The sequence below is a fragment of the Ambystoma mexicanum genome, chromosome 4q (assembly GCF_040938575.1).
Source record: "Ambystoma mexicanum isolate Mex_15411 chromosome 4q, UKY_AmexF1_1, whole genome shotgun sequence".
Lineage (NCBI taxonomy): Eukaryota > Metazoa > Chordata > Amphibia > Caudata > Ambystomatidae > Ambystoma > Ambystoma mexicanum.
The window spans coordinates 687,311,642-687,330,671 of record NC_090928.1 but is presented as its reverse complement, the minus strand read 5'-3'; the positions used below and the strand labels follow the sequence as shown (position 1 = coordinate 687,330,671).

Sequence of the window (19,030 nt, the reverse complement as noted above, 5' to 3'; positions counted from 1 at the left end):
GCAAGAATATAGCTATCATTATCATTGCCATCTTGCTGAACAGTTTATAATCATCTGGAATATTGTCATAGGCCTCCATTGGTTTTGCTGAGAAATAATGTGCTTCTCTTCTGCCGATAAGAGGTTGAGCAAACTCTTCTTCCTCAGGTGCTCATCCATTTTTGGAAATTCATCAACATGAAGGCCACTTTGGGTGGGGGGGGGGGGGAAATCACCCGTGCAGGAACATGTGTCATTAACATAGAACATATTCCTCCCCAATTCTTAAGTCAGCTGCAGGTAGGCTCTGGATCCACAGGCCCAATATCGGTCCATTTATACTGCAGTTCCTCCATTCATTACTGGGACTTTGATTATTTGTCCACATCCTCTGTTTTCTCCAACCAGGACCAGGCCATCATTCCTGAAGCATGTTGTTGCATTCCTTAGTGATATTATGGATACAGGCCTGCTTCATTGTTGACCCATGTGACAAACTTTGAGTACTTGGCCCACGATCCTAGGCATTTGTCACTCACTATGTGCACTATGCCTGCTGATTCTTTCTTCAATAGCTGTGCAGGGCAGGCCAATAGTCCTCCTTCCCATGTGGTACTGGTGAAAACACGACCATATATCACTAGCTGAGGTCTATCTCCACATCTTGGCTCTGCTGCTTTTTCAGTCATTTCTGAGCAATTCAGCTTCTGGATAACCTTTATTCATTCTCCAATCTGGGGTGGATACATAGGTTTCTTGCTTGTCCATTTTCCATTCTTCTTGTTTTCACATAGGTGTCTTCATATGGGGATGCCAATATTGATCGCCTCCGTAACATAGCCCATTTGTCTTCAAATTCTAAAGATATGTATTTTTACCATCATGGTTCTCAACATCCCTTTTAAAATCAAAATAGACCCTTGGTTATATTGAAAAACATTCTCTCTGTACCTTTAGTGGGGACAATAATAGATGTTTCATTGCCACTCTCCAAATCGGTTTTACTTTTTATAACACATTGAAATGCCATAATAATGAAAAGAACACAAATCATAATACCAAATGCTATCACCATCAATATTCCATGAAAATCTATCGACTTTCTGGATTGTAGTGAATCTCTGAAATGTTGAAACCTCTCAATATTTGGTTTATTTTAATATGCAAATGTGTTATCTCCTTTTTAAATCAGAAACTGTAATATAACTGCAATTATCATTCTCCAAACCATACAGTTATTCATGGGATCTCTGTAAAACAATCATATTTACTCCTCTTCATATTAGGGCTGGATAAGACTGTATGTAATATGTAGGAAAAAAATAGCATAAAACATTGCTATAATACGTAGCGTAAACAACTGATGATATTCTTTTTTTTTTTTCTTCAAACTAGATTTTCTTCACATTGTCTTTTATCCCATCTAAAAAAGTTCCAGGATAGCTGCAAGTCTATTTTTTCCTCATCAAATTATGAGAAACGCTGGACCTTGTGTGCACTTCGTTTTCCTTACTCTCATTTCTAGCCATTGAACAAGTCAGCATGTGTGGAACTTCTTCTCTTGCTTCACTGCAGGCATCTGCACGAGGGGTCGGTGTTTCGCCTTCATAGGGTTTGATGTCTTGTAGATGTGGCCACGGCCTCTGTCCCCCTAATTTCGCAGCAGTGGGGCAAACTTCTTCCACTTCATATGGCCCCTCATAGCAGGGGCATACTCCAGGTGCGTACACATTTGTGCACCAGCATCTGGATACAGACTTGGGGTTTTAGCAATTCTTTCAAGAGGTTGATTATCTTGAATCGCTTCTTTTTGACCCCTCCCTTCCATTCTTCTTCTGTTGAGACATAAAAGAAATACATGCAATCATTGTTGTTAGGTAATCGTGCATCTCATCACCCAAAACCTTTGCTACGCTGTGGACATCAGTTCTTACCTTAGTTAGAGGATCAAGTGGTGTTCTCATACAGGATACAGTCACCGACTCATGAGGAGTTAGTGATCTGAGCCAAGCTGATTTCTTAGGTTATATAGGGCAAGGGACAGGCAATGTAGCCATCCCTTCTTCAGAGTCATCTTCAACTTGGCTATGCGTTCCTTCAATAATCTGTGTAATCTTTTACAGATGCCATTCACCTGTGTAGTGATAAGTGTAAGAAAACTTAGGTTTGATTCTTAATAGAAGAACTATCGGTTTGAACAATTCATTTACAAAATGCGGTCCATTGTCAGACCGCAAAACCTTGCACACCCTCCCACCTGGGGAACACCTCGCGTAAAAGGAACTTGCTGGCAAACAAGGCATCAGGGGGTGTGTGCATGCACCTGCCTTGATCCATTCAGAAAAAAGGACATAACACAACCAGCATATATCTGTAGCTGATGCATGTCTGCAGCACATCAACAGAATCTATATGTTGGATATGCGTGTTGGAAGGCAGATTCTAGCGGAAAATGTGGGACTGGGTCCTAGCGTTCCAGTAGAAATTATCCGCCTGGAGTTAGGCCTCACATCAGTGTTGGCAATGGCAATGAAGAGGAGAATCTTATGCTTGAAATCTCGTAATGCTCCAGTATGTCCATTGTTAGGTATATTGGGCCAGCAAGTACCCATCGCCCATTCCGATTCGCTGGTATTACACATGTAAGTTTTGAAAATATGTGATGGAAACCCGTTTGGGGAGGACAGTCTGCATGAACTGGTTAAGAAGGCTACCCGTAAAATGGAGCAACGGGACTGATGTGTGCATTATTAATATCTTGCTACGTTAGTACGTGGATTACTGCAGAATTCCTCTAATTGTTATTGCAATTGCAAGTAATATCAAGGTAATTACTTTTCATATTAAATGTCATGGAATTTTGGTTGGCTATGGACGTAACAGCTATGGCAATCGATGATCTTTGTGAATTTTTGTTGTACAGATTCTTCTTGGACAAGGTTCATCGGTAAATATATTTAGCCAGTTTTGACCAATTTAGTTGATTCGGTATATTAATTCATCTATGGTTGTTTGATCACCGCACGCACTTATTTTCTTACCATGTTGTTTTGTCATCCCTTTTATTGGTTTTGGAACCGGATGGATCCTTTTATCAAACGGTAATTGACTGTATGATTTTTTAAAATGTTTCACTCATTTAATGTCATGATGTTAATTTTGTTGTCATGTAATACACATTTATTTTTGGCCAATTTCCCTTCGTAACCCCTTGGTGTTTGCCCAATTGATATGATGTATATACAATAATGAACATGCTATTGATTGTATATTTGCAACTATGTACAGCCTTTGAAAAAGAGCTTTGCTCGAAACACGTGTCAGGCTGTGGAATGGAATTAAAAATATAACTCAATTGTTATTGTATTATTGTTAATTGGCGCAGTTCACTGATTAGACTTAACTATCTCTTACTGAGGGTTCTTGGTCCTGGCACCCTCAAAATCTCAAGTTGAACGCTGCCTTTTTCACATTCCTAATATTGAGCATTAGCGCTGGCTGTTCACATAGGCCTCTGGACCACACTGTCTTATTGTTATTTATATAGCACCTTTATCCAAAGTGCTTTACAGAGTACATATTTACATACAATATCACCCAACCGAAATTGGTACTCAAACATGGGGCCAAGATGATCAGAGATTTTGATCCTTACATGGCGCAACAGGGCCTGTGGATGTGGAAAGACAAAAATGCCTACTCAAGTTGGCAGTGGGGCCTGTTGACATAATGCCAGCAACGTCCATTGACTCCATTCAAGACTTGAAGGGTGCATTATCCGCCTAAGTTACACCGCACACTAATGTGGACTATGAACAACATCTATTCCACAGCACAAAGCAGGCAAAAGGTGAAACAATGGACGCCTTTGTTATGCACCTACGAATCAAAATGAAGCACTGTGATTATGCCAATAATTTGAACACAGAGGTCCTGCGATCCCAAATAAGACATTTAGGTGCAAACTACTTCAAAAAGCCTGAACACTCGATGAAATTCCAACACTTGCAAGGGCAGAACTGGCAGTGGACACACAGGTCGAGAGTTTCAACACAGCCACGCCTTCAGAGTCAATACGCAGACAAGAAGAACCCTTCTCTCATCGTGTGGGTATGAATATCCACACAAAGGAACCAGTCCAGCGATAGGATAGGGGTGCTGTGTGTAGCGAGGCAGGCCATTTCAGATCTGCATGTCGCATAGCAAGAGAAAAAGGGCGAGATAGAGGGAGAGTCCACGGCTCATTACAGACCCCTCCTCATGGTGACTCAAGCGTCTAAGGCATCCGCCCACTCTTACTGCAGACCAAAAGAGACAGAACCATGGGAGTCAGAATCGGGGGACAACAAGAATAAGAAGTAGAGGAGGAGGTACGTCACACGACCAGACAGAAGATCAAGACGTCACGTGGGGTGCGACATCTGGTAGAACACCCTCCCTCAGACACAAATATCCGTTCATCGGTGGGTGAACATAGAAAAAAGGGTTACATATACGTGTTGGCAACTACGCAGAAATGTAAAACAGCCCGACGCTGCTTATGGGGCTCAACGAAAGACCAACAGAATTCTTGAAAGACACGGACGCCACACCGAATTTGATAAACAAATAGGTATACAATGAACTGCTGCTGTTAAGGATTTCAATCAGGCGACACACACCTTGGTCTCGGCCTAGTATGTAGCGGACAATTGAGATGCTTTTCTCCTTATGTTATGGATATTCCATTTTGGGGATGGTACACCACTCATATCACACCCCCTTTTCAAATAATCCGGGCTAAATCGACCATTAACCAGGCTTGTTAGTAAAATGCAATATTTATTTATTTTAAAATTCAAAAGACATCATACACTTTTTAAAATGGTGCAGCAATCACCAATGGGGTGATAATTACAATGAGAATGTGAGCAATGCACTGGGTTTAACCTTCTAGTGGAACATATACACAGCACAGCGGAATAGGAGCACTTTTTGATTTAGGAAAGATACCACCCAAGTTAGAATATCCCCCGGCAATGTTCCCTCAACCCACAAATCAATTCTGAGTGGATAAAAAGAATCAGCAGGTAATCAGGAATAAGAAACAGGAAACGGAATCCAAATCCGACACTCGGAAATGGACAAATAAATAATGAATGTGTGTTAAAAACCTTGAAGCAATTATAATTCCTCACTAATGCAACAATGCAAAGACACTAACAATCACAAAGAATGGATTACCAAAAGCATACAGTTCGAAAATGAGTGGAAAGTTTAAAACAGATGCGAATGACACGTGTAAAACCTGCATTTTTTAAATTCCCGCCTTAAATTACCCAAACGGTTTTTGAGCTGGGGGATAGAGGTATATCACAGGGACAATATGGAAGTGAAAGTAAATCTCTAGCTGGTAAATTGGATAAGTTATGCAGGATATAAAAAGGTGCGCTTTGAGTAAAATGAAACCGTGAAATAGGAAAGGAAATCAGTTGTGACAAGAACAGTTTTACTTTAAACTTGAGTATTCAGGCTAGACCGCCAAAGATGGACACAGTAAGATCCAAGGTTGATTCGTGATTTAACCCTATCACCCCAGTGCCCAACACTGGCGGAAACCAGTCCGATCACTCGAAATATGACCAATGGCATAGGATTACACAAGACAAAATAGAAAAGAGTGATGGCGCTAGCACTAGAAATCAAGGGCAGGGTTGCAAGAATGATTGACAGTTTTAACATGTTATCAGGATACGTATAGGATGGCTTAGAGAGTGGGATAAGGACAAAGGCAAGACAAGGTATACTAAGGGTTTCTATGGGGTGGTGATTTATACTCACAGTCCACTTTAATTTTGGGATTTTTGGACTGTCAACGGTTCTGGTCACTACACGGCAGCGTGTCTGGCAAACAGCTGGGCAGTTCTGGTCACTGGATGGCAAGGACTAGAATGGCAATTCTGTTCACTGGATACTAAAGGTCAGCTGTTGGCAGCGTGCATGCAGTTAGTGGGCAGCAAGCCAAGCTGGTTCAGGATACAAAAAGGTACCACAGCTTTCCCCTTTTTAATGGGAGATTAGTGGGTTTTCAGATTTGAGGCCTTGCTGGGAATACATCAGCACTGCTTGGGTTTTGCAGTGGGCCCTGGAGTAGGGTCAGTAATGCTTTGGCCTTGTAGTTGGGGTCTGGAATCGGGATGATGAATGGAACAGGAATGCAGTGCAGGAACTTCAGGAAGAGTGTGTGTGTATATAGAGTCTTGTCAGGGACTCTTATTTATAATGCATAGTGACATCATCTAAGTATATGGCTGGGCAGGGTCTGCTAAACGTGCCTCTACCAACTGGATTGGGCAATCAATGTTGGCTGCCTCCTCTAGGATGTGACTCAGTTTAGGGGTTGTACTTTTATGATGTGAAAAGACTTCCCACAGATCAGTCATAACAGAATTTACACATTTGTACAGTCGTGGCACATTACCCAATGACATGAGCAGGTTACATATTTTATGCAGACCATTCCACTCCAAACATTGTTTCGCCCCTCTGATACATTTTGGTAATTTTGAGTATGAAAGATTCAGCCTAAAATTCCATAACTTTATACACGTGTGGTTTATCATAAGGGATGTAAGCATAAACATGTGCATTGGTATCATTGATACTTTTCTTATAATCCCCAATACTTTGCCATTTTTATTCCCAAGTTGTCAGTGACTTCTACAATGTCTCAATTTATAAAAGCAAAAAAAATCACTTTTAAACTGCAAGATTTTTACAAAGTCTTGCTGCAGAGATGAAAGTCTTTAAATTGTATTTATAAAATAGTCTTTGGTAGCAAATGGCAGTCCTTTGTCCTGCACTGGACCATTTCTTTTCTTTTTCAGCTACCACCAACTGTCACTTCCCCCAAAGGGAAGATGGGTTTTTCCAGCTTGATTTAAGGTTTATTGCCCTTTATCCATTTCGCACTTTGATGTCCCAGAATTTCTATTGAAAGAGGCCACTGCCCAGACTGAAGTCTGATTAGAATGTGATGTTTCTTTGTCCTGGTCAGTCACAGTTTTCCAACCTAGCAATTATCACTTTTGTGTCCTGGAAGTTTATGGTGGCTCCCTTCCTTGGGGGAAGCCTTAGCTCTGACAACTAGAATAACTTGTTTTTGGAAGCTTGCAAAATCTAGCCAAGTCAGTTTAAAACCTTTATTTTCTTTTATTTGGATCTGAATTTAAAAAAACAAGCCTGTGGAATAAAAATAGCCCATATGAGTTTCCCAGCAGCCAACCCCTTCTCATTGCTAGGCACAGACAAGCTTTCATTCAACATATTACTTTTCCTTTGAAACTGGCATTTATTTTTCTTTGGTTTGCAAAACACATTTTACACATGTGGTGAAAACTGCTAGCATTTCCTTTCAAATTCGATTTTGCCATCTGACTTCCCAATATTGTCTTGCAGCCATAGTTGGTTTCTTGTACACAACAGTCTGTACAAGGCAAAGGTCTCCTGGAATTGACATGTGCACAGAGCTAGGATTTCTTTTGCAGGGTTCATTCCTTTGACACTTTGTAGCACACATTAAAGCGTTTCCCTTGCACGGCAGAAAGTGAAGTTTCTTGGGCCTTTTCTTCCGATTTGGCTTAACAGAGTATGTCATTCAGGGGTCATGTTGGTTTTGCTGAAGCACAATGGGGATATGAAGGTCCATGACAGGGTCTTATTAATCACAGTGGTTTAAGGAAGGACAGATGGAAATAACGTCAGAGCAGCATTTTTTTTTTAAACGTGAAAAAAGTTGTCCTTTTTGATGGGGATTTTGGGGTTTGCAGCAAAGCAAATGATTATTCCATTTGTATGTGTCAGAACACACTGGCACGCTCCTTCAATGTGTCCCCTGATTCCATCCTGCATCATGTGTGCTTCGCAGGACGGTGCAGCCATTTTTTTTGTTGTTGCTGCAAAACACAGTTTTGAGGCCATGGCGCTCACAGGAGCCAGCTCAGCCATTTTGCTGTATCTGCGCAAATCCAGCTTGGTGATGTGGAGAAATACTGTTGAGTGGGTCAATATATCCCACATATCGTCGCCCAAAACTCAAACCGGCAACTGTAGACCTACCCATACGGGGCAACATCACCCAAGAAGTGTTTGGGACAATCCAAAGGCACATGCCAATACAAGTCACAGGAAAAGAAAGTATTCATACATGTGCTTGCCACCAAGAGTGAAAGCGGATGCATAATCAGCGTCAAGACAGCCATACACATGGGTCTGATACATGTGTTATACAAGCTAATGGTGCATAAATACATCGGCCCTGTGAACACGATCAAGGAACTGCACACAGCCCTAGTCAAGGGAATAGGAAAAATTACACAACAAATCAAATTACACATTGAAGAAGACATCCCACTGGTGGCACAACCGTCAACATTCAACAGAAGGTAGAGGAGGAACTGTACAAACTACTCGAGCAAGACATAATCAAACCAGCCACGAGACCCACAACATGGGTATCGCCCATCGTCCCTGTTGCGAATAAAGGCTCAGATGCCATCTGCCTGCACCTAGATATGAGAAGAACCAACCAGGCCATTGAAAGAGTGAGACACATGGCACCGCGCATTATGGATATGATACACCTACTAAACGGTGCCAAGGTCTTCTCTAAACTGGACCTACAAAAGGGCTATCACCAGCTACTGTTGAGCCCAGAAAGCAGAAACATAACCACGTTTGTCACGCATCTCAGACTCTACAGATACAAAAAGCTTACGTTTTCAGCGTGTCCTCCGTAACAGAAATCTTTCAAGCAAAAATTCACAATGTAATTAAACACATCCCCAACTGTATCAATTACAATGATGACATTTTGCTGTTTGGCACAGATGTAGGAAAACATAATGAGAAATTGTCCAGAGTGTGCACGGCATTGGAAGCAGCCAACCTCACACTGAATCAAGAGAAATGTTAATTTAGGAAGGGTACGCTGAAGTTCTTTGGACATATATTCTCGGAGAAATGCATGACTCCAGACCCAGACAAGGTCACGGCACTCAATGACACACCGCCACCGACTAATGTTTCCGAATTAAGATCCTTCCTGTGTCTTGCCAGTTACTGTACGCAATACATCAAGAACGTTGCCACTGTCAGTGAACCACTTTGAGCTCTAACCAAATAGAACGCTGTGTTCAGCTTGTCTGAAGATTGCCAGCAAGTATTCACTACCAGAGTAGCACGTGCCAGTAACATGGCCTATTTTGATGGCAGCCGTAAGTCGGGTTTGACAGGCGATGCAAGCCCAGTCGGGCTAGGGGCAATACTAGACCAAATTGACCCTGATGTTCGAAGACGCACTCAGTCGCAGTCTCTCAGCGACGGAGCAAGCGTACTCTCAAGCTGAGATGCAGAGTCTTGCCGTAGTACGGGTGTGCAAACACTTCCATCTCTTTCTATACGGAAAGCCCTTCAAAGTAGTAATAGACCATAAGGCCCTACTGTTTCTTTACGGCAACCCCCAGGCCAAGATGCTACCCTGCATAGCCTGGTGGGGGACTCAAGACTACTCGTTTGAAATAGTTCACCGGCCTGGTAAGGAAGAAAACCTGGGCGACTTCTTGTCCTGTCATCCAAGGAGTGGAAGTGCATCTGAACAATCCGTAGGGGTCCGCTATCTTTCTTTGGTACCTCATCCAGCAAGTAATACCCGAGGGTATCGACCAGACTCCCCTCGCTCAAGAGATGGAAGAGAACATAGCATGCCACTTAATCTGCGAGGGACTCAAGTCAGGGCATTGGAGGCGAAAGAGAGGGGTCGCCTCAGGTCAAATGAAATCAGGAGATAGAGGTAGACAGGCTAATACAAATGAAGGAGGAATTTGCCCTCTCAGAGGACATGTTACTAAAGGGACACAAGATGGTGATCTTGCATGTTACGACAAAAGGTGTGGAAATTGGACTCGCTGGTGGAAGAAATCCTGAGAGGGTCTGACATGCTTTCTTATCACACTGAATAGACATCCAGAACCACTACACATGTCTGAGCTACCGGAAGTAGTGCGGGAAGCAGTAGTCACCGAGTTATTCGGACCTATCGAAGGAGGAAAATATGTCCTCGCTGTAATGAATGAGTACTCTCGGTACCCGGAGGCGCAGCTAATGTCAACTACAGCAGCCCACCACGTCATCCCAGTGATGGACCGCATTTTCACCGCATACGGCATACCCGGAAGGGTGAAAACATACAACGGGCCCCTTTTCACTGGCCAGGACTTTGCATGAATCCGTGATTACATGGGATTTCATCACCAGAAGATCACGCCACTCTGGCCACAGGTGAATGGCATGATCGAACACTTCATGACAAACCTTAAATGAGCGCTACGAGTGGCCCGACTTATGGGACAGCCCTACTAACAGGTACTCCACCAACTGCTAAGGGATTATCGGAGCACCCCACAGGAATAAGTCCAGCAGAAGTAATATTTGGGAGAAATGTTCGTACCAGGCTACCCCAGCACAGACCCCAAGATGCTGAGCGGGCCGATGATACGGAACTTGGAGATCACGACCGAACTGCCAAACAAAGAATGAAGTAGTATGCAGACGTGTGAAGGAAAGCTTGGGACTCCACGCTTGAGATAGGAGAAGTTGTGACAGTGAAGCAACCAGACCAACAAACACAACTCCGTATTCAAGGATGAACCCTTGGTCATTACTAAGAAAAAGGGCTTAAGGATAACGGCCCAGGGCGACTATGGATCCACTACACGAAACTACACACACTTCAAGAGGTTCCCACTAACCAGCCCGAGGAGGCTAGGTGAAAGAGGAGATGTGACTGATGAGTATCTCATGGACGAGTCCTATCAAGGAGATTGAGAAGACTCAAACGCCTCAGACGTGAGGACCTGCATGAGCCAGAGGGAAGGTGCTCAATGGGAACAGAGAACTCGAGACCTCAAAAGGGCTAGAAACAAGCCTCGACGACTCATTGAAGAAACGGCATGAGCTGCATCATCCCAGCTTCATGTTGGATCCCTGTTGGGGTAACTGTTTAATTTGGGGTGTGGGTGTCGTTGACAATGGAGTTCCGGGGCGGCGGGGCAAAGCAGTACCCCGATGGATGTGGAGAAATAAAGACGTGTAAGAGCGCAATCGGCTCTGTCTGTTATTTACTGAGCAGCATGGTGGGCCGCACCGGTAAGGTGGTCCCCTCACTCTGAGCAACTCAACACACACGAGACCCGCTCACCGGACACGTCTCGGAAAATCAACCTAGGTCAGAAAAACAAAAAAATGTAGGTTTTGTGAAATATTCGTTACGCAAATACAGATATAGTTCATGAAGTTTCCCCCCCCCCCCCCCCCAATCCCATTAGAAACACTACGAGTACACGAATACGAACTTTTTATTTTTAAACACAATCATAACAAGGCAAGTACAAGGACAAGCAAAGGTTTATTAAAGTATCGGTTTAGACACTACTTTTCAAAGCAACTGTTGAAACGTCACATGGTTTGACACCCTCAACTCGTCACATATGAAACTTTCTTTGCCTGAACACGACTACAATATACATCTATGAAAGTACACGATCCTACTTGCTTCACCATTTAGAACTGCGCCGGGGATCAAGTTTTGCAAATGATAGAAAAGGTGCTTTCACCGTCACTAACTGGTCGTTGGAATCAACAGACATTCCGGGCAAGCTACCAAAACTGCTAACAGCGTTTAGACTCACCTCATGCTACGGCGCGGGACATAAGGAAGAGAAGCGCCTTTGAGGGACCTCAGGAAATTGCTACGGTTCAGTCACACAGCGGGTGGCTGGTGCTCTGATGTTGTAAGACTGTCAACAGTTGTCCGATATTTATGTCCGTCGTTCACATCTATCTTCCCACAGACGTAAATAAACTGCGTTCCATGCGTTTGCCCACTTGAATGTTCAGTGTTATCTTACCCGGAAGCAATACATAAAAGAGCATTTCAAAGTTGAGCATTGTGCAAACATAATTTCTGTAAAAAGCCCTTGCGTGCGCATTAGAGAAAAAATGGGGAAATGGCTGAGTGCAAGCCCATTACACTTAGAGAGTTATTCATGAGGCAACACAAAAATAATCAATTTAAGCGGATACAGTAAGTCATGGAGCTTCGAGTGTTGTCATGGTTTCACAGCTATGCAAGTGGGAGTTACCACAAGTGCTGTTTATCTTCCGGACTATGATTCAGCTGCCGGTGGGGCAGTAGACATAGAGAAAGGTCTGTCTTTATAGTACAGGCGTCCTTTTTCTTTGCCCATGACGTTGTTTCTTTCGGTGCACATGTGCTTGTGATTCCCAGCTGTACACGTTATCCTGTGTGCTACTGTAGATCGAGATTCCATAATATGGCGGGACAGAGTGTGGGGGAACACATCAGAGATGGCGCTTATGTGGTGCTGAAGAGAGGCGAAGTGTTCAAGGCGGCTCAGGTGCAAAGGCGGAAGTGAGTAGGGATAGGGGTGATATGGGAGGAGATCAACCCCTTAGGCACCACCGCTGGAGGTGGTTATGGTGCAGCATCAGTAATTCGATTCCTTTGGGGTTGATTTTAACGTGTCCACTGGTATGAATTGTGAGCTAAGAAGAATGTTCTAATAAACGTTTATATTTAAACTATTTAGCCGGTTACTTACCAGTAATCTTTATTACTCATGGTCATACTCTTCCTCGTCGCAGTTCGTACTGTGAGGCCCACCCCGGAAACTATTCCATCTTTTCATTATTACATATCCCCCCACTCAATTGAACAACGTAACACTCCCAACCACCACAGTCAGTGTATCAGTTCAACAATAACCTAAAAGCATACCCCACAACGCACTCTTGTCCGTGTCATCAACCACTTAGCTCTCTCACACGCCAAGCTCCTTACACTCCATTTAAATCAACAGACCCGCCTAGAGGCCACACAAGGTTGTGAGAGGTATGTCTAAAGCATTGTGGCTATTTTCCCTCTGCACCAGGGCTGGAGAGACAGGTTGCAAGTTCTGTGAAGCAGATTGCCAGTAAGTTACTGCCTCAACCCTTCACGTTCCCTTTTCTAGCCGCAGTGCTTGTGAGACATACCAAATGTAGTGGTGAAAATGGTCCATGAATAATATTGCATAGCAAAAACATACCATACCAACCAGATTGCTGCTTCAACACCTCACCAAACCAGCCACAACAACACCCCTTTGAACATAGCACAAAACCCTGGCATCAAAGGAGTTAGGCCCCTGCTTATGCGTACTGAGAGGATAGTGTTTGTGTTAGCCCAGATTGCCGCCCTCCAGATGTCCTTAATGGGCAACCCCCTGCCCAGGACGCTGCTATCCCTTTAGCTAGGTGACACGGAATAGATACCAGCAAGGAACCCTGCACCATGAAATAGGCCAAAGCAATCGCTTAGTGAAACATCGGCTAATAGTAGGGACCGATTGTCACGGCTCGCTCCCTTCGCTCCCGTTCCCGTCACTTGGGGGCATGTTTTGGGGTTTATTCCCTACTGGACATTTCCTCCGAACCTTATGCTACAGTGCTGTGATGAATTGGGAGCGCTAAAACCTTATTTTCCAAGTTACTTCCCTTCCGGATCCATTCCAGGTTTTTGGCAGCCAGCATGCTAATTTAATCTAATGACTATGCTTCCCAGAATGCCTGGCTCACTGCTTCACCTCCTCCCTTGCAGGACAAGGTTGGGTGGAGGATAGGCAACACCTGTGGCTGCAGGTGCAGCAGGCGGCACACCTGAGGGGTGTGCTTGTTAAGCAGCTTTAAAAGCCTCAGTTTGCTTCAGTCCAGCGCTGGTCATTGTTGCAGTGTTCCTGTTGTGACTGGTCCCTTGTTCCTAGCTTCTGTGCCTAGTTCCTAGTTCCTGTTTCTTGTTCCTCTGCCCTGGATTTCGGATTTATGTGCTTAATTGATTTCTGCTTTCTGGATTTCCCTTTCTGTCTTCCTCTGTCTGCAGGCAGCCTTTCTCTGTGCTTTACCCTTTGATGCCGCCCAATTTGCCTGTGTTCTCTGTTTCTTTGATGCTGTCCTTTGATACTGAAAAACTTGATGCATTAGTCTTTCCCTTTATAGATTTAGCTTCCTGCCTTTTCTCCTTGGATGGGTGGGAAAGGTTTCCCTTTGTGATATCATTTTCCCTGCTCCTGATCCTTACTTTCTATTGGGATCCATTCCATGTTTTCCATTGCACTTCTGCATTTATTTCCCATTGATTATTAGGTGTGGGGTGCTGTTGTAACTAGTCCCCCGTGTGAATGCCTTTTGTTTTCCTCACTATTCTATAATCGCAATTCCTACTTGCCCCTTGACTTGGGTCTTATGTATTTAGTTATCCTCCACCCATTGCTGTTATAGCCTTCTGGGTCACTGTTTCATCAACTGGGTTCGTGGGTTTACTGACATTCAAGTGGTCTTTCCGGTCCTCGTGAGTACTGTTTCTAAGTTCCTTATTCAGTATCATCCAGAGTGTCAGCTCACAGATCCTGTCCTTGCTTGCCCTCTACGTGGGCTTAGCGCTGTCAGTATCTGTAATAGCATAGTGGGTAAGGAGTTTGCCGACTTTCCTTTCAGTCATAAGGAGGTTCAAAGTGCTTACCCCACATCCCTTTTCATATATTGGTATTATTGTTTCACTCTATTTGCACTCCTGGGTTTTTGTATACACGAATCTTGGGTATTGTATGCACGTTGTTAGATTCAAAGTTGTTCACTGTGCGATTCCGTACACATTTCCCTTGCCATATTCATTGCCTTCTTCCTTTCTTAACACCGATGTCCTCAGGCCAGTTCTTCAGACCCTCCAAAGGTAACAAACGGTGCGACTGCCGGATTGTAGCAGTCCTGCCAGATAAGTCAAGAAAGTACTTTTAACATCCAACTTGCATCAGTTCTCCAATGATGCCAGATTGGAGAAAAAGGTGGCAGAACAATGCCCTGTGCCTGTTGAAGTTTAGAGAGAACCCCCGATCACATTGTAAAATAAGGAAATCTGAAAGCACTCAAGAGAATGGGGCCTGGTACAGCAGTGTGTTGAATTAAAGCGGAGGCAGAACGAGAGATGTAAAAGGGTTTTATTAGGGTTTTACCTCCCACCATCCGCAGTGAGCCCTCCCTCCTAGCCTTCCGCAAAGCATTGAAAACCACCCTCTTCTCATAAGGTCCCTCGCAGCAGCATAATACCAACCATAGGACCCACTGCTTAAGTTGTATTGACCAACCGCATAAGCTGTAATGATAACCTTGCTTGTTCCTATCTGTAATATGCCTCTTACTGATACCATGACTGTAACTAAGCTCATGCAAGTAACAGCGCCTCAATGCCCCTGGGCTGCTTGCGCGCTATACAAATTTAAATAAATAAATAAGTGAAGCTAACACAGGCAGCAGGCACTGCTTTAAAGAAAAAGCCAGCTGACTAACTGATCTCAGAACCCATGTGAGTTCTGGAACCACAGTCAGACATAAACGGTGCATGCAATAAAGAATACAGTAACATACAATACAAGAACATAATACATCCTCAAAGAATGCATAACCATAAAAGAACATAGAAACCACTACTAAACCCAACAAATCTCCCTCCTTACACAATGACAAATGAATTAGCATATCACTCGCAACAGAAATCTTTATAGCGGGTAGGCATTTTCCTTGCCCTACTCATGGGTGTTTCTATGACTGTGGAATGACCAATCTCACCACCTTCGCTTGAAAGAGTTTCATTTTCATTCCCATTCACACTTAAACTCACAGCCACATCCCCTTTACTACCTACACAACTGTCCGCCACCTCTCCATCACTGACATCCGCCCAACACTCGCCCCTCCAATATTACAACACTGTCAGGTACTGCCGCAACTCTCTTGGGCCCTAAATATTTACTCTCCACATATTTTGATCCAACACAGAGATTTTTAATCAATACAAAGTCTCCCACATCATACTCCACATTCTTGATCTTGGAGATAACATCAAATCTTTGTTTGTACTCATTTTGAGCCTCCAAAATCAACCTCATAACTTCTTGCCGATCCACCTCAACGCAACCTGCCATCTCCAAACATCCCGGACACAATTTAGTGGCAGGTTGGCAACCCTTTAAGGACACAAAAGGAGAGATTTTTGTGATAGAGTGAGGAGTCGTGCAGTCGTTCCACGCCATTTCCTTAAGAACTTTCATCCACTCCAACCCTAAACTGAAAGCTAACTATCCTCCCTTTGATGAATCTGTTGGCTCTCTCAACCAACCCCATTGGCCCTGGGGAGATACAATGCCGTGCGAAGGTGTTTGATGCCAAACCTCCCTAAGAACTCCTTCATTCTGTCAGAGCAAAATAGGACTCCGTTGTCTGTGATTATTTCTGTTGGGAATCCCTCCCTAAAAAATATGTCCTCCAAGAATAATATCATTTCAGTGGTGGTGGCCTCCCTTAATGCTCTCCACTCCAGCCATTTAGTATGATAATACACCATAACAACAACACATTTATATCCACCCACAAGCCCTTGTATGGGACCCATCAAATCAACAGCCACCTTTTCCCATGGTTCACTGGGCACCTGTACTGAAGAAAGTGGTACCTCTCTCACCATTTTCCCTTTATCACTTTTTTAGCACTCCTTACATGACCGGACCCTTCTTTCAACTTTGCTATCCATGCCTGGCCACCAAAATGACAGTCTCTTGGTACCTCCCATGTCCAAATGACCTTGGTGGGCCAAATTGACCAACCGGGCCCTGATGCCAAGAGGAGGTACAATCTTTGATCCTCTCCTCAGTCTACACCCATCCTCGGATAGGCTTAATTCTAGTTTCACCTCATAGTATCTGTCATAACACCTATCCAAGTTCTCTTTGCTGGGCCACCCCTCGGTTGTCCATTCCTTCACTTTGGTCACAATTACATCCTCTCTGTCTGCCTCCAGCCACACACTCTTGTTCACTGCACCACATGCAACCTCAGCGATGACCATATCCCGCTTTCTAGTCATATCAGTCATGTTCCCATCCTCCACCAGAAGTCTAGACAGGCAGTCGGCGACCCTGTTTCCCCTACCAGGTACATAACTTATTCTTTAATTGTAAACCAACCATCCACCTAACAATTCTAGGCAAACCTCTAGCCCAGTCAGAACTGCTCATTAATTAGACCAGAGGTTTATGGTCAGTTTTTACCTGAAATTCCTGACCCCAAAGAAAGAATTTAAAATTAAGTATTGCCCAAAACACAGCTAGAGCTTCTCTCTCTATAACAGAATAGTTTTGTCCTGCTCCCCGTAATGGTCTTGAAGAAAACGGTATTACATGCTCTATTTTTCCTGAATCGAGTTGAGCCAATGTTGCACCCAAACCTAATAGACTTGTATATACTGACTGTACCGTCCTCCTCCGAGACACAAAGCCATCCAATGATGGAGCCCTAGAAATTCCTTCCTTAATGGCTGTAAAAGCTATTTGACATTCCTCACACCATTAAAATGTATCCCTTTCTTAGGCAGATTCCTCAATGAAGTGGAAATGGAAGCAAACTTGTTTAACAAATGTGTGATAGAATTCTGCTAACCCCATAAAGGATCTTAATTGATCTTTGTCAACCGGTGCTGGGGCTTTACAAATGCTCTCCACCAAATTACTCTTAGGTGAAACACCTTGACTAGATATTTTGTGTCCAAGATATTCTACTTCCTCAACCCCAATCTTGCATTTACTTCTTTGCACTGTGAGTCCTGCATCTCTCAACCTCTCCAACACACACCTCAGCAGCCTGTCATGTTCTTTTTCACAATCAGCATATCAAAATGTCATCCTGAAACACTGCCACAATATCTAGGCCCCTCAGAACTTCTTCCATCACTTTTTGAAAAACCGAAGCCAAACCAAAAGGCATGCAAAGAAACTTAAAAGTCCCTTCAGGGGTGATAAACGTTGTTAGGTTTTGACACTTTTTTGACAACGGCACTTGGTGGTAAGCAGCTGACAAGTCAATCACCGAGAACTATTTGGGCTCTCCCAGAGTGGCCAATGTCTCAGCTATGATGGGTAAAGGGTGTCTCTCAATAAGAATGTTCTTGTTCAATCCCCCTGAGATCCACACAAAGTCTCAGTTTTACATTACTCTTAGTCACTAGAACAACAGGCAAAAGCCACTCCGTACCACCAATGCGTTCAATAACACCCTTCTGGACCAGATCATCCAATTCCTCACGAAGCTGCTGCCTCATGTTTAGAGGAACAGGCCTCACTTTATGTACCACAGGTTGGGCATTTACTTTTAACTTAATGTCATGTTCAAAGTCCTTCAACTTTCCCAGCTTTTCTGTCAAGACTTCAACCAACTCTCTTGTCCATCTGTTATCCATTTCTGCTATGGTTACCAGATCTAAAGCACTTGCTTGAATCTGCACTCCCAATTTTCTCTGCTCATCCCAGCCAAGTAACGAGGCTCCCTTTCTTGCCACCAGAATATCGATGGTACACCTCCTGCCTTTGTATGATACCAGACCTTGGAATTCTCCCACCAATTCAATGGCAGATTGTCCGTAGCCACACAGCTGTACTTTGGCAGGATTTAGCGCACCCACATCTTTGCCCAGACTGTTCCTCAAAGTGTCTTCAGATATAATGGTCCAAGGCGATGCCGAGTCAACCTTTATCTTCAAATAACGCCCATCGACCGTGAACACATTGACTGGTCCACTGTGTTCACCTGACACAGCTGAAATCTGAAAGACCTGTCTCGGTGCTGCTTCCTGGACAGGTGATGCTGCATTCAGTGCACTTGTACTTGACCGGCTCAGTGACCTTTGCGTTTGCATTTAAAACAATCTGCAAACCTGGCAGGACAGGTGGGGAAATTGGACACATGCTTGGGACTGCCACACTTGTTGCATCTCTGGTTCCACCCTTCTCTTCTGGCTGTTGACATAGTTGACTTCTTCCTTGGTCCAACTGCACACCCACCCTGCGACACCTGTTTGTCGACTTTCATTCTTTTATTTCTTTTATATACTGTGCGGTTTGTGCAATGCTGC

General features: G+C 43.8%; 2 protein-coding genes across 2 annotated transcripts in view; one reads left to right on the top strand and one right to left on the bottom strand.

Moving 5' to 3' along the window:
• Nucleotides 1-11,921, bottom strand: part of MCM8 (minichromosome maintenance 8 homologous recombination repair factor) — a 1,532,371-nt gene extending 1,520,450 nt beyond the window's left edge. Inside the window, exon 1 of the mRNA XM_069608271.1 lies at nucleotides 11,706-11,921. The gene's annotated coding sequence lies outside the window, so the exon portion shown is untranslated. The remainder of the gene's footprint in view (nucleotides 1-11,705) is intronic.
• A 327-nt stretch (nucleotides 11,922-12,248) lies between these two features.
• Nucleotides 12,249-19,030, top strand: part of TRMT6 (tRNA methyltransferase 6 non-catalytic subunit) — a 652,973-nt gene continuing 646,191 nt past the window's right edge. Inside the window, exon 1 of the mRNA XM_069608272.1 lies at nucleotides 12,249-12,448. Coding sequence (XP_069464373.1) covers nucleotides 12,351-12,448 — 98 coding nt within the window. The 5' untranslated portion in view covers nucleotides 12,249-12,350. The remainder of the gene's footprint in view (nucleotides 12,449-19,030) is intronic.